Source organism: Caretta caretta, chromosome 6 (assembly GCF_965140235.1).
Source record: "Caretta caretta isolate rCarCar2 chromosome 6, rCarCar1.hap1, whole genome shotgun sequence".
Classification (NCBI taxonomy): domain Eukaryota; kingdom Metazoa; phylum Chordata; order Testudines; family Cheloniidae; genus Caretta; species Caretta caretta.
Genome location: NC_134211.1, coordinates 61,491,899 through 61,506,840, shown reverse-complemented (window position 1 = coordinate 61,506,840; position 14,942 = coordinate 61,491,899). Strand labels below are relative to the sequence as shown.

The 14,942-nt window shown below is 40.4% G+C and overlaps 1 protein-coding gene across 6 annotated transcripts in view; it reads right to left on the bottom strand.

Annotated features, from left to right (window-relative positions):
* The window catches only part of PALS1 (protein associated with LIN7 1, MAGUK p55 family member), a 140,698-nt gene that overhangs the window by 42,540 nt on the left and 83,216 nt on the right, over positions 1 to 14,942 (bottom strand). For 5 of the 6 annotated variants that reach the window (XM_048855336.2, XM_075129632.1, XM_048855331.2 and 2 more), the window contains one exon: positions 3,749 to 3,957. In XM_048855336.2, the coding sequence (XP_048711293.1) occupies positions 3,749 to 3,957 (209 nt within the window). The remainder of the gene's footprint in view (positions 1 to 3,748; positions 3,958 to 14,942) is intronic. The other variant, XM_048855335.2, reaches the window with a different exon arrangement.

Sequence of the window (14,942 nt, the reverse complement as noted above, 5' to 3'; positions counted from 1 at the left end):
TGCCAAAAATTATAAACTGTATTGAATGCTGTATCAAACGCTGTTACAGCATCAACATTTAGATCATGTTCCTCTAATCCTGGCCCCCATTTTTGTCAAGTTTAACTGACTTTTAAACCAATGTAATGACATTTGATGTTTAACACTATTTTTATTCAAGAGTCAGAGTGCACCAAATTAGTTTAGGGAGTTAATCTCCAGATAAATTCCTTAAGCCTGCATGCTTTGCTCAGCCTTTTAATTAAATTAAAGTGCCTAAAAAAAATAGATAAATCACAAGTTTTTGCTGACTGCTTATCAGTTACACATTTTCTCCCACAAACACTCCAGCTGAATTGCTAAACTAGCACAGTACAATTATGTAAAAAATTCTAAAATGTTTTAAAAGATAAAGCCAATAATTCATTACAACTCTTTAAGGATTGCAAATTTAAAATAAGGACGAAGAAGCACGAACAAAGTTCGTACAGCAATTTTAGTTCACCCATATTGTCTATACTGTATGTTACAATATACATTCAACTGCTTGAAGAGTAATCCAAAATATGTACGTGGCAGATGAAATCGGAGTGCCAGAGCAATTTCTTGATTTTTACCATTTAAAATTTGTAACTTTAACAATGAATTAATAAGTTTTGTTTTTTTTTACTTGCCTGTGCGTGTTTTCTTTTAATAAAAAAACTGCACATTCACACACAGCTGCTACAATTCGAAGTTGTGCAGCTAGACCTCTATAAATTGCAACCTCCTTCTGTTATACAAAAACCTAACCTCCAGAACAATGGAGTTGCATATTTATGTTCTTCTCCCACTCCAAAAAGAATCAGAACTGGCTCTGCCCAGTTTCTTTTGGTCCTGAAAGGTTTTAAGTTGGATTTAAAACAGGGAAGGAGGGAAGTGGGAGAATGGCATTTTGAAGGGTGAGCCTACACAAGTTTTCCTGCATTAAGAGGGCTCTGTGATTCTCCTATTAAGGATGTGGAAAAAGGTTTTGGCTTGCAGGACAGTAAAACAAGAACTGGAAAGGAGGTTTTCTTCCCAGAAACTGCACTAAGGGCTGAATAAAGAATATCTACAAACAGTCTGGATTCCTTGAAAGGAAGAACAGGAAACTCAATTTGAGGACAGGTTTCTTGCCTATGGACAAATCCACAGGCTGTTGCATATCACCACAAATACTGGCTTCTATGTGGCTGCTTAGTTGGAATTGCAGGCATATTTGTCCTGCAATTAATATTTGGAAGAGATCCCCAAAGTCAGGCACCTTCTCCACTTTCTTCTGGAAAATGGTTTTCCACTCATCTTCTAGCACTGTCTCCCACAGCTTATGACGCTGAGGCCTATTTGGTGGTGCTTATGGATAAGGATATTTAGCTTTCCCTCAACAACCCAGGCTCTTACAGAGAAAGGGGGGGACCTGGATGCTAAAGCTGCTTGTACCCAGTTATCAGGCAGTGAAGACACAGACATTAAAGGAGGGAGATCAAACCAGCATCCATGCTGTAAAGCTAAGTCAAAGGATGGGGAAGAGAAAGAAAATTACTAAACAGCTCCTAAAAGACTAGCCATATCTTTATGACTAAAATGGTTTAAAGTTTGTGTTCAAATTATATGTGTGAACAAAAAATATGAATGTCCTATATTCTTCCTCATACTCTCAAAAAATGCAAGTAATTCACCTGCGGCCAAGATGGAAAGATTCACACCCAAAAGTTGTAGTTAATTGCATTAACAGGGGGGAAGAAGAGAAGGAATGAAAATCTGCATTTTTCCAGTCTGCTGGGTCTATCTGACCTTTAACAAATCCTGCTAGCAGGGGACTGAACTAGATGACCTCTCAAGGTCCCTTCCAGTCCTACAATTCTATGATTATATGATTTCTAAAACAGAAAACATCTAAAAAAATTACACTAGACTCCTGTTCAAGTGCAGTTTGAGAGTCACTTTAAAAAAATCCCAAAGAAATATCAGGTGCTCACTTGTTCCTAAATGGCATGACTCAGTGAAAATGGTGACCGGGGTACATGGCTCTCAAAATTTAAATTACTTTAGTGTGATTTGAATTGGAAGTTTGTTGCACTCAATTGTAGTATTCATTTATTGGCTAAATATGCATTTTTCCAGTCTGTTGGTTCTGACCTTTAACAAATCCTGTTAGCAAAAATCATTTCTGCTCAATGAGGCCCCTTAATGACAGCCAAAAATATTTCATTAAATGCAAGGACTTCTAACAAATGAATGTAATATATTCTATTCTCTCAAAGCACAATAAATTCAATCTTACTTATTTTGTACAATATTTCTTTTGTCCTTTGCCCAGAACAGGAGGTCGCAGAATTGGCAAAGACCCCGTCATGGAGTCTTTTGGGACACCTGGGGGGTATTCCAGGGATGGGAAGGGATATGACCAGTAAAGTTTTATGTCTTGACTATTCCCTGATCACTACAGGATCAGAAAGTGAGGGAGGGGAACAACCTGCTCTAACCAGTGCTGGGGGCTGAACTGGTCCCTGGTAACCCCAAGATCTAAAGGATAAGTGGGGAACAAGTATACATACCACCTCTTTTAAATTTATGTACTGGGCTTTTAGCATAGGGATAATTCAACTCTCTCCTACATTCTTAAACTAGATTAGGAGTCTAAGCAGCTTTCAACTGAGTTTTCAGGAAGCCTCTCTTTCTGACCATGCCTTGAAATGAAAGCTATTTGGTGACTGATAGCCATAGGAACTCTGCAAATCCATTTCTCCTGTGTCACCTGGGATCCATTAGGATAAAATAATCGGTCTGATTTTAAGCGACACTTTTAAATCAGTAGTTAAGGTAGGCATAGACCAGTGGTTCCCAAACTTGTTCTGCCGCTTGTGCGGGGAAAGCCCCTGGCAGGCCCTGGCAGGCCATCGCGGCTCCCAGTGGCTGCGGTTTGCTGCTCCAGGCCAAAGGGAGCTGCTGGAAGTGGCGCGGGCCAAGGGACATACTGGCCGCTGCTTCCAGCAGCTCCCATTGGCCTGGAGCAGCAAACCGCAGCCACTGGGAGCCGCGATTGGCCAAACCTGCGGACGTGGCAGGTAAACAAAGTGGCCCAGGCAGGCCAGGGGCTTTCCCCGCATAAGCGGCAGAACACATTTGGGAACCACTGGCATAGACGATATCACCAATCCAGATGGCCAAGCAACACTGAACTACTGAGTTATATACAACAGAATCTTTAGTCCCAAGATGCAAAGACCTAAAGATTCAAACAGTTGAAGAACTTTAAATATGGTTAAGTTTACTTCCTTCAGGGATTTCATTTCGATTCATTTTCAGGGGTATCCCTGAAGTACTGTTCAAAACTCAGAAGAATGCCAAATCCATTGTAAGTGAACAATATCTACAGATACTGGATATGAAGAGCTATGAAAAATGTTCCCATTATTACTGTAGCACCATTTCTTTCATTGCACTTAAATGGTGTAATATTTTGCACTTAAGTACTGTACTTTTTTTTGCTGTTAAATTTCTTACTATGAAAAACTGAGCTATTAACCCAAAATTGAAAGTTATTTAATTCCTGGATGTAATGCTTAATTCTGGAAAAAGTGGATGCAGTAATCAGTGACTATTCATATATCAAGATCCATTTTAATTCAACTTTGATTATTAATAACTCAGACAAGTTTGATATACACAGATAAAACTGGATATATTTCTAATTATACAAATTACAAGTTACAAAATATAGCATTGAGATGTATACTATACATACCTCTTGTGCTAGCTCTTGTGCATTGGAGATAAGAGGATATGGAGGGCTGGCTTTGTTCATGTGCACTGTGACAGCATTGTGTATCTTAAATGCATTCTGAAAATCAGTATTTTGGACAAGTTGTAAAATGAGTGAGATATCCTCTTGGCTCTGGGGGTCTACCAAAGTGTGTTGGATATACTTAAGAGAAGCTAACAGCTCCTCCACTTCTGGACAGGGGAGGGGGGAAAAAAAAAAAGATGTGAGAGTTAGGTTAAGCTTATTTTGTTATGCACATTCTAAACTTTTAAGATTTGTACAAAAGATAGCAGTTCAACCTTGACTGAATGAGCAATGATGCATGCACAACTGTTCATTATTTAGTCCACTAATAATAAACCTCACACTGAAGAGCAGATCATAACTAAAGAAAAGGAAAAAAATCAGTGTAATTAGGAGCAATAAAAAAGCTGATTAAAATCTTCGCAGATAAGTTCCAGATCGCAGCAGCAATTCATTCCTCACATTCTTTAGCTTCTCCAAAATAATGGGTTGCTATGAAAGGGTTTGATAATCAAAACCCATTAATAACAGATGTAAAATATTCCCTCTTTTACGATATGAAAAAGTTAGCAGCTTTGCTAAAGTAATCTAGATGCTTTATTGAATATTTATAAATAGAGAACCCTATTTCAAATACAATCTTCTTCACACATTTACAATATTGGCATTAAAAGCTTTATTTTTGTATTAGGTACATTTGTGCCATTTCCTCTTTCCAGAGTGTTTCTGACAGGAGCAAAATTAAAAATTATATTGAGCAATTCTGAACTTACAGGTTTGAAGACAGGGGGAAGAGGAAGAAGCACAAAATAATCCTCTTACCATACTGAATTCTGTACGTTTTTAGTGTGTCAGAATAGGAAAATTCAGACTACAAATTGCTTTACCCATTAGGTTGTGAATTCTACTTGGGACATACATTTTAACAGGGTTTAATAACTTTTAGCATTGCATTTTTATACTTTACTAAATTTACTTTTTGGGGAGAGTTTAAAAGGCTTAGATTTCTTAGCAGAAAGTAGAATTTTAGGACTGTTGCAGGAGTGTGGTATTTCAATATACAGTATTTAAAACTAATCTTAATGTTTTCATTTTGAGTGACTATAAAAAGTTAATTAGCTGTGTTACAAAAGAAAATGGAACCAATCCAGTAGAACAACTTTCTCTAACAGGCAGCTGAGGACTGAAGTTGGAAGAAGGATAAATAAGAAGGTGACAATGCAGTATTCTATATTGAACACAAATTAAACTACGGGTGATCTGAACAGCATTTGAACCACATGAAGGCAGATTAAGACTATAAAAGCCTCTGTGGGAGAAGCCTTCCCTCTTTTGAGATTGAGGATCAGGGAATTTCTGACTATTCCCCATTGGTTATCTTCTGCCCTCATGCATTTCTTCATCCTCGGGGTTTTCTAACTTCACAACTCTTGGTGCTCCTGGTAAATCTTTGAAGGGCAGATCCTAATCTGTTAAGTAGGGTCTTGGGTATCAATGTGTGCATGCATATATATTTTTTTGCTTGTAAGGTGTGCCCGTTGCTCAATCATCTTTCTAAAGCGGTAGTTTCCGCTCTCTCTAAATGCTTTAAAGGCCCCTTTCATCATAAATTCTGATGAGGATTCTGGGTTCAAGTCTCTCTTGTAGGCTATAGAAAGCATCTAGCACTGTGTGCTGCTTAGAGTGTTTATCCATCACAGAATCAGAGTGGACCTGTTGGGCTTCCTGGGAAAGCTGGGTTTAGAAACAAGGTAAGACATTTTTGGGAGAGATGGGGTGAGTTATTCCAGCATTAGAGGAAGACAGAACAGGGAAATGCCTTGCATAAGGGTTGGAATTAAGTTTGTGGCTTTTCTAAAGCTCTTCTGAAGTCTTGTAGAGCTGCAATGACTGTCTATTTTGTTTAGCCACACCACTGAGGAAGGAGATGGAGTGACACTGAGTATGGAACGGAGACAGGAGACCTGGATGAAGGTGTTTTGCGGGAGATGTAGGCAACTGTCCTCTGTGTGAAACTGAGGCACGCTTTTGTACCTTTGGACCTTGAGGAGCAGTGTCTAGGATTAGGCAAAGGCAGATCCCTGGAGGAACGGGCACTTTTTGCAAAGCACAGATCAAAGACTCCCTGATTGTACAGTCACCATTTAATCCCCTTTCATGACCTTAGTGTCCCCTTTACCACCAGGGAAATGGGGGAAAGGGTATGCTGCAGCAGCAGCACTGGAGTCCAGCACCAGCTGTCCAGTCTCATCCCGTGAGACATACCATGGAGTATAGTCAGGTTACAGTAATACTGGGTATTTCATACACAAGGCCAAATGCATATTAGAATAAGGTATCCTAAGGTAATCAGTGTCTCAGCAGAAAGCTATAGATGCAGCTATGTAAAAAAACATACTCCTGATCCCCATTCCCACAGTGGTATCTAAAGTTTGTTCTTTACTTTTCCATCCAGATCAGCTGGCAAGAATATTCACCAACAGAGCACTATCAGATGGCAAACCCCTTGTAAAACAAGTGATGTAGATCACCAAAATGGTGACTGGTTCTGATGAACTAAAACATTTGGACTCTCACAGAAAAGTGAAAAATTCAGGTGCTATAGCATGCAATTTTTTAGAAATACCTGTCCAATTAACCTGGTTACACACCTAATTACATTTAGCAATCTGACTCACATTCTGCCAGTGGGATACTAACCAGAAAAATACAATAAATGTAACTAAACACTGTATAGTTTTCTCTTTCAAGTTTACTTCATTCCACCATTTTCCATTCACTCTCCTTGTCTATTATGTACTTTTCCTCCCCCTTCTATTTATTCTCTCTAAATGTTCCTTTTCTCTTTACAAACCTAAAAATTCTCCCTCTATACAGACCACAGCTGTACCCCCATCTGCCCACTTCCTGGCTACTTCTACATTCCCCCACCCAATCCACCAACAGTTGACTGTTTCCATCTCCCGTTTTCTTTCTAACCCCCTACAAAGTCTTGCACCCCATGCGTCCATCACACTGTCCTCCTTCGGCAGTTATTTTGCCCTGATCGTGCACATGTGTTAAAGGCCAGAGTTCTATACTGTCTGTGAGACACATGAAAGTGACAGGGAACAAGCAAGGAAATGGTGGGGAGAGACTTCATGGGAAGATAAAAGAGGAATGGAAGTGGAATTAGGTATTCCCACAGGGCAGGGACTTTTAAAAGATAGATGCCTGTACATCCCAATTTACCCAATTAATAAGTATTTCAGTCATATACATAAAAATCTATAATGAGCTCACTAGAAACTAATATTTTCCCAGACTCATATTTCTGAATCCTAGATTAAGGGATACATCTGTGTACAGTATACCTAATAAGCTCCAGTTCATTCCCCCACCTTTCGCCAATGAGAGATCAGTCTATTACATCCACTCCCACCTTTGAACATTTTTCAATTATAAATATTTTCCTTAAGACAAAAAAGTTAAGAAATACTACTTAAAGAAAGGTAAACCATCTCTACTCACAGAGAAAGTGAGGCTTCTTTTGGATACTGCAGGTCCATTATATATCAAAGACTATTTCTGAACCCAAATACTCCTTGTTTTATTCCCCGTTTATGAGAAAAGTTGCAGCCTTTCCTGCTAGTTTAAGAAATGGCAGGGAAGAGGTCTGAGCACTATGTAACGTGTGTATTAATCAAAAATCTGGCAGGAGAAAAGAAATATGCAACTGCAGGGGAGGATTCCTGTTGCAGTTTGACATGTTAGCAGATTAGAAAAGGAGGGAAAGGAAATAATAGCGGTCATTTGTTATTTTAAATACAGGTTACATACTGCATATACCTCAAAAGTGCAATATGGATAGGAGAGAGAATATTAACTGAGACATGTATTGCTAATCTATGCAAATCATCTATATCAATAGATTAATTTATTTCATATTCTTTTGGGACCTCAAGTTCTCATTAATCCTCTGCAGTACCTAGACATCTGGGTTAAGAAATAGCTATGGAGCTTTCTAATCAGAATATGTTAAAATCCAAATATATTCCCTTGCTTAAATCTCTGTATGTCACCTGGCATTTAAAAGGCATTAGAGTATAAAACAAATTATTTTCAACAATGGAAAATGAGGACAGTTTATATTAATTGGGCCAGCATTGCTATTTGTGCCTAGCACTTGTTCAGAGTTTCATTAGGGTTTTTAAAAAGCCTGTAAAATACTGATCCACTGTTCCTGTAGATTTTTAGTCACTGAGTGATAACAGTTTAATATTTTCTTCTATATTAACCCTGATGAAAAACAGCCATAATGATCATTTAAGGATTTTGGTAATACTTCTTTAAGAATTACATGATAGTGACCCACTCCTGGACAACAAGGGTTGAGACAGGAAGAAGCCAAGCTGCATAACGTAGCATTCTTTGCAGATTACCAGATATGAAGTAATACTGTCGTTCAGCGTTTCTCAAACTGGGATCTGCAGACCCCTGATCAACTCCTTCCCCTCCCTCCCAGTGCCTTCTGCATGCGGGGGAGCAGCTGTTCAGCTGCATGCAGGAGGCAATGGGAAGGAGGGGGAGCAGCAAGGACAGGGTGCGCTTGGGGGAGGGAAGAGATGGGGCAGGGGTGGAGCGGGGCTAGGGGGAAAGAGTGAAGTGGGTGTGGGGCCTGGGGGTGAGTGGGCAGCTTGGGGGACTGTGAAAAAATGTAAATAAAAATGGGGGTCCTCAGGTTGCTCAAAGTTTGAGAACTGTTGCTGTAGTTTTAAATACATCTAATTCCTTTTTTAAAAAATCATTGACTATGAACCTCATGGCAACTGAAGCTGTTTATTATTAAAATTAGCATGATGGCCTCTGAAAGGAAGACATTCAATATGTTTTCAACAAAAGAGCTGAACTGCTCATAATGGACTCCCACACTCCATCATATTTGATTTTTTTTAAAATGTATTCTTAAACTAGCTTTTTTTTCACCCACTAAGCTAAACAGGGGAGACAGCTTTCAGAATGACACAGTCTTATTTTGAAGTTCAGCAAAACTGTCAGTTCTCAGATGAATCCAGAATGTGGGGGAAAAGGACATGCATACAAGTTAAAGCCCTAGGAAAGAACAGCATAATTGTTGTAGAGCCTTTTTGTGGGTTACTTTCTTGTCTTCTCCATTATATTACAACTTGGAGATTCTAGCTGTATGAGCGGTTCCTCTATTACAGAGTTAAAGGTCACACAATTTAATCTGAAATGCAGTTTTCCTTAGATTTGCAATACATAAAAACATAAGAATGGCCATACTGGGTCAGGCCAAAGATCCATCCAACCCAGTATCCTGTCTACCAACAGTGGCCAATGCCAGGTGCCCCAGACGGAGTGAATCTAACAGGTAATGATCAAGTGATCTCTCTCCTGCCATCCATCTCCACCCTCTGACAAACAGAGGCTAGGGACACCATTCCTACCCATCCTGGCTGATGGCCATTCATGGACTTAACCTCCATGAATTTATCCAGTTTTCTTTTAAACCCTGTTATAGTCCTAGCCTTCACAACCTTCTCAGGCAAGGAGTTCCACAGGTTTACTGTGCACTGAGTGAAGAAGAACTTCCTTTTTACTTGTTTTAAATCTGCTGCACATTAATTTCATTTGGTAGCCCCTAGTTCTTATATTATGGGAACAAGTAAATAACTTTTCCTTATTCACTTTCTCCACACCACTCATGATTTTATATACCTCTATCATATCCCCCCCTTAGTCGCCTCTTTTCCAAGCTGAAAAGTCCTAGCCTCTTTAATCTCTCCTCATATGAGACCCGTTCCAAACCCCTACTCATTTTAGTTGCCCTTTTCTGAAACCATTTTCAATGCCAGTATATCTTTTTTTGAGATGAGGGGACCACATCTGTATGCCGTATTCAAGATGTGGGCGCACCATGTATTTATATAAGGGCAATAAGATATTCTCCATCTTATTCTCTATCCCTTTTTTAACATCCCATTTGCTTTTTTGACTGCCGCTGCACACTAAGTGGACATCTTCAGAGAACTATCCACGATGACTCCAACATCTTTCTCCTGATTAGTTGTAGCTAAATTAGCCCTCATCATATTGTATGTATAGTTGGGGTTAATTTTTCCAATGTGCATTACTTTACATTAATCCACATTAAATTTCATTTGCCATTTTGTTGCCCAATCACTTAGTTTGTGAGATCTTTTTGAAGTTCTTCACAGTCTGCTTTGATCTTATCTATCTTGAGCAGTTTAGTATCATCTGCAAACTTTGCCACCTCACTGTTTACCCCTTTCTCCAGATCATTTATGAATAAGTTGAATAGGATTGGTCTTAGGAATGAGCCTTGGGGAACACCACTAGTTACCCCTCTCCATTCTGAAAATTTACCATTTATTCATACCCTTTCTTCCCGTAGTAGAACAGTACTAGTAGTAGTAGTAGTTCCACTAGCACCTCAGATTTCCCGTGACCTCAATGTCATCCTAAACTGGGTATTAACCATATGCAACTACTAACATGTTGTCATTCCTTCAAATTAGGATGAAACAGTTGCCTATGCAACCTTGATTCAGCCCCTTTGTATGTGTGCATTCTGATAGTCTTTAATGATATGATCACACTATTTTCCACAAGACCCCACCTCTTTCAGTGCACAAGACTGTGCTCAATTAATGAGCAACTAATTAATATTTTGTTTTATTCTGTTCAATGTCTGGTCCTAGGCCTTATTTACTGAACACTATTCAAACCCTGCTTTTCTACAGCACTAATCACTATGATATCCTAGTGCTCTAGTGCAGTATTTCTCAACCTTTTTGATACCAGGGACTGGCTTGCTGCCTCTGCTGGTCCACGGACTGGTCTTTGAGAAACACTGCTCTAGTGGACAAGCGCTAGAATGAGATGAGACACACTTAACCAGAGGATTTCACAAACATTTGATGACAGCAGAAGAAAGTGAGACTTAGGATACTTGGGCTCCATTCCAGCCACTGGAAGCAAGTGTGCTCTTGTGGGCACAAACTCTTCTGCCCATTTCCTCCAACCCTGACCCCTCTGTTCCATTTCTTCTAATGGGTCCTAGTTCTCTCTCTTTTCCTCCCCAGATCCTTGTCCCAGTCCCAATCGCCACTCCTCCACAGGTTCATCATAGTCCCCTCCCTCCCACTCCAACTTCTTGTCCCCCAGCCTCCTTGCCCCCAGATTCCTCCTCCTAGAGCCTCATCTGATCTCTCTCCCCCCGTCCCCCCCACTGGTTGGTTTCCAGTCCCTCTCCCTTCACTGGGCTCCTCATCCAATCTCAGTCCTTCACACCTTCCTGTCCCAGTCTCTCTGCCCACCGAATCTTAGTATGACCCTTCCCATTTCTCTCACCAGCTCCCAGCCTATTGCTCCCAGCCAGTCCGAGCTTCCCCTTTCCCCCAAACTCCCAGTTCTAGTCTCCTAGCCCAATGAGTTGCAGCCTGCCTTCAACTACCACCCCCAGCTCTCAGTCTCCTTTCTAGCCAGTCCCAGTCTCTCCCTTGCAACTCAGTTACTGTATCTCTTCTCCTCCCTGTCCCCCCAATTCCAGTTGCAGTCTACTTTTCCTTTCCTTTCCTGCTGGTCCTGCTCTTGTCTCCGCTGCATTCTAATCAGAGTCTTCCTCCTCCACGATACAGCTGTGCTAGCTGGGGTGGGGAGGAGGGCGGGGGAAGGCTGCATGCTGAGTCCTCACTCCTCCCCACTCCCTCCTGCCCCCGAACATTGCAAGATTGCCATGGGCAGGAGCAAGGACGCAGAATGCCCACCCCTCCCGCTCCTGCCTCCTGCCCACAGCAATCAGCTGGCTTGTCGTGTTCAGGAGGCAGGGGGAGCCTGCAGGCCATGTCCTCGCTCCTCCCCACTCCCTCCTGAACACTGCAAGCCAGCTGATTGCTGCGGGCAGGAGGTGGAGGGGGGGAAGAGGAGTGAGGATGCGGTGTGCGGAATAAAGGGGGAGGAGGGGAGGAAGAAGAGGGGGGTTAAAGGTGAGGGCTTGGGGGAAGGAGTGGAGTGGGCGCTGAGGGTTGAGCCCCCCACCCCTGGTGCTTGCAGAGTAGGGGAAGCTGCTGCTGTGCAACATGCTTCTCCTAGCCTGCAGCACCTTCAGCCTCCTTGCCTGCCTCATTGTCTCCAGTGCCAGTGGTCTGTGCCTGTGTGGGGTACCTCCCAACTACAGTACTGTACTGTAGTGTATGGCAAAAAAATTTTTCCCTGGAACCTAACCCCCGCCCTCCCCATTTACATTCATTCTTATGGGGAAGCTGGATTCGCTTAACATAGTTTCACTTAGTGTTGCATTTTTCAGGAACACAACTACAACGTTAAGTGAGGAGTTACTGTACTACGTGGGACTGTCACTTTCCTAACAGAAACTATAGGCCTCTTCCTATTATATGTGGTTACTGACTGGCAGATATTCAAATTGCCATTGTATTGCAATAAAGAAATGCTTCCAAATTCATAGCACATTACATAAGGGATAACTTCCAATGGATGTGCATTTCTGACAAAAACATCCAAATAGCTTAAAGCTAATTTCCCTTTCTCCAAGCAGAAATTGCAAATTGCTACACCAGTCTAAAATCACTACAAATAAATCCTGTCTGCATCTCAAAGAAATAGCAATTTCTGCTCTTGATATCCAACTGAATGAAAAATTGATCTTCTGTCTCCTTATACTGTTCAATAGCAACCTCTGCATCTAATTAAGAATAAACTTGTTCTGAAAGGAATCTCTTGACCAGAATGATGGCTGCAGTGCAGAGTTTGGAAGATGCGAATGAGTTAGACTGGTATCCTATGGATCCCCCACTTTATAGTTCATAAGGGATTATAAAATTGCCAGAGATGGATATATGCTGAATATCTAGCCAGACTACTCTGAGGACCTAACCAGAGATCCAGGTAGCACTTGATATGCAAGGTGGCAACATCCCTTTTGGCTTTGCTGTCTGCGTTGGTGGGAAATAGCTCAGTTGTAGATATTCAGGATTATTTTCCTTTCTCTGCTTATAAATATGAGCAAAGAGGGAAAGACTGGTACTGTACACCGTGTAAGAGAATCTCTGCACCTGATTTAAAGGGACAAGAGTCTATTATATTGGTCCCAGAAGCATTTTTTCTTTAAACACAAGGTTAATCTTTACCAACTAGATTGCCACAAACTCCTAATTACCTTTCTGGCTGGGAAAACGCATACAACTAATAGAAGTAGCGGACAAACCCTTTAATGCAAACAAAAAACTTTCTGCCCAACAGAAGACAGACAGGGAATAGTTGTATAAAAAAGTTTAACTGTTTAGTCCTGGAATGAAATTTATTTTTAGTTATCACTGGTTAACTATGTTTGCACTGTTCTAGTTTAAAAGCTAATAAAATATTTCAGCAATCTACAAAAAGTAACTTTTTTCATCCACTAATTTAAAAAGACAACTTTCATTAGAAAGTTACACAGACAAGAGTTAAAAAATTTATTTATGCAGAGCCTACGAAAGCTCAGCACATCAGCATTTGAACCAGAGGTATCTGGCTGCACATAAGTGACCACATGTCGTGGGCTAGAAAGGGTTCAGTAAGACCGCAGGACGCTCGGGAGTGGTGGTGACGAGAGAAAAACAAAAGGATACCAGTTTTTGCTAACCTTATTGGGAGACAGGGGGAGGGCCTCTAACAACCAAGATATGGTCACTTTAATCAAAGTCAGCTTTTTGGGGGTGTAGTGTTTTCTCTGAATACAATTAAGAGTTAAGGAGCTGTTGCAGTAAAGAATCAATTCGACTAATAATTTTGCATGGTCAATGTGCAGATACTACTTCCTTTTCCACATTCATCTTATTTTATGCTCACCATGGCTCTCCTTTTGAAAATGAAAGATTCTGAATAATCTGAAAGAAATTTATAACTGAAACAACTCAAAGTGAGCATTAGCTGCATAGTTATATTAATTCAGCATACTATTTACACGTCTTCCTGTCCAGTTGTAACAGTGTGACTCTCAAACTATAGAATTATGTGAATTAAGAATACAGATTACCAACAGGATTATGCTTGAAATGTTAAAATAAAATGATTTACTGTCATGAAATATGACCCTGTCTGCATTAACAACATACTTTGATGTGTCTAAACTGGAATTTGTGTGTTTGACTTCTAAGACTGTATGCTAGACTAACAAAGGAGGCTGAAGGAATCTCATATTCTTATATAGTTTTCAACACTGTCACCACAGGGGAGAGTGTTATAAATCCAATGATTACAACCCAATGAGTCTCAATAAGTCCAACTGCCCAAACAATGGGGCAGCTATCAAAGATGTATTCTCCTGGATAGGCACTGTAGATGCCCGGGTTGACTGGAAAAAACCAGTCTGAGGCACCAGGAAACATATTGGATGGACACTGAAAACAGACACTATTGAGCAGTATGGTATTTGGGCTCAAACACCTACATGGAAAGTGAGATCTTCCCTAAAACACAGTTTGTGTGAGAGAGAGGGGACATACAGAAAGAAAAGGGAAAGATCAAGAACAGCAGGGCATGCTGTTAGCTGTGACTTCTTGGCCTTCAAGGAGAATGTGAGTTGGGTCACTTCTGTTACTGTAATTTAAGAGGGTAACAATTTTTTTTTGTAATGAAACATAACTGATAAGACTAAATATGCATGTAGATTGTTTGTTGCTTTAAAACATTTGTTCTCTAATGCTTTGATCCAACTGCTAAATAAAACTTAAGAAAGCTGTTGGGTCAATATCACTGGTCACAGATTCCTGAAGTGAACAAACACAGGGGCCTAAAATCCATTCAGGCCTGCAGGGTGACAAGCGATCATGGGGTAGTATACCTGAGTCCCAACAGAAGAGTGAAAGAATCACGAGATTCCACTCTGAGAAAGAGGAGGAGGTCTTGTAACTGGAATACTACCCAGATATTAAAAATTTGGTTTGGAATGTGTGTCTAATTAATGGTCATGAATGTATACTCTAGCAATCAATTGTTTACTACAACTCCATTAGGAGCTGTAACTTAAATATACATTTGAAGGTAGTCAAACACGGACAAATCCAAAATATTTTCCAGCAGGCCTTAAATGAGGACAAAAAAAAAGTAAAATTAATATGTATAATTTATA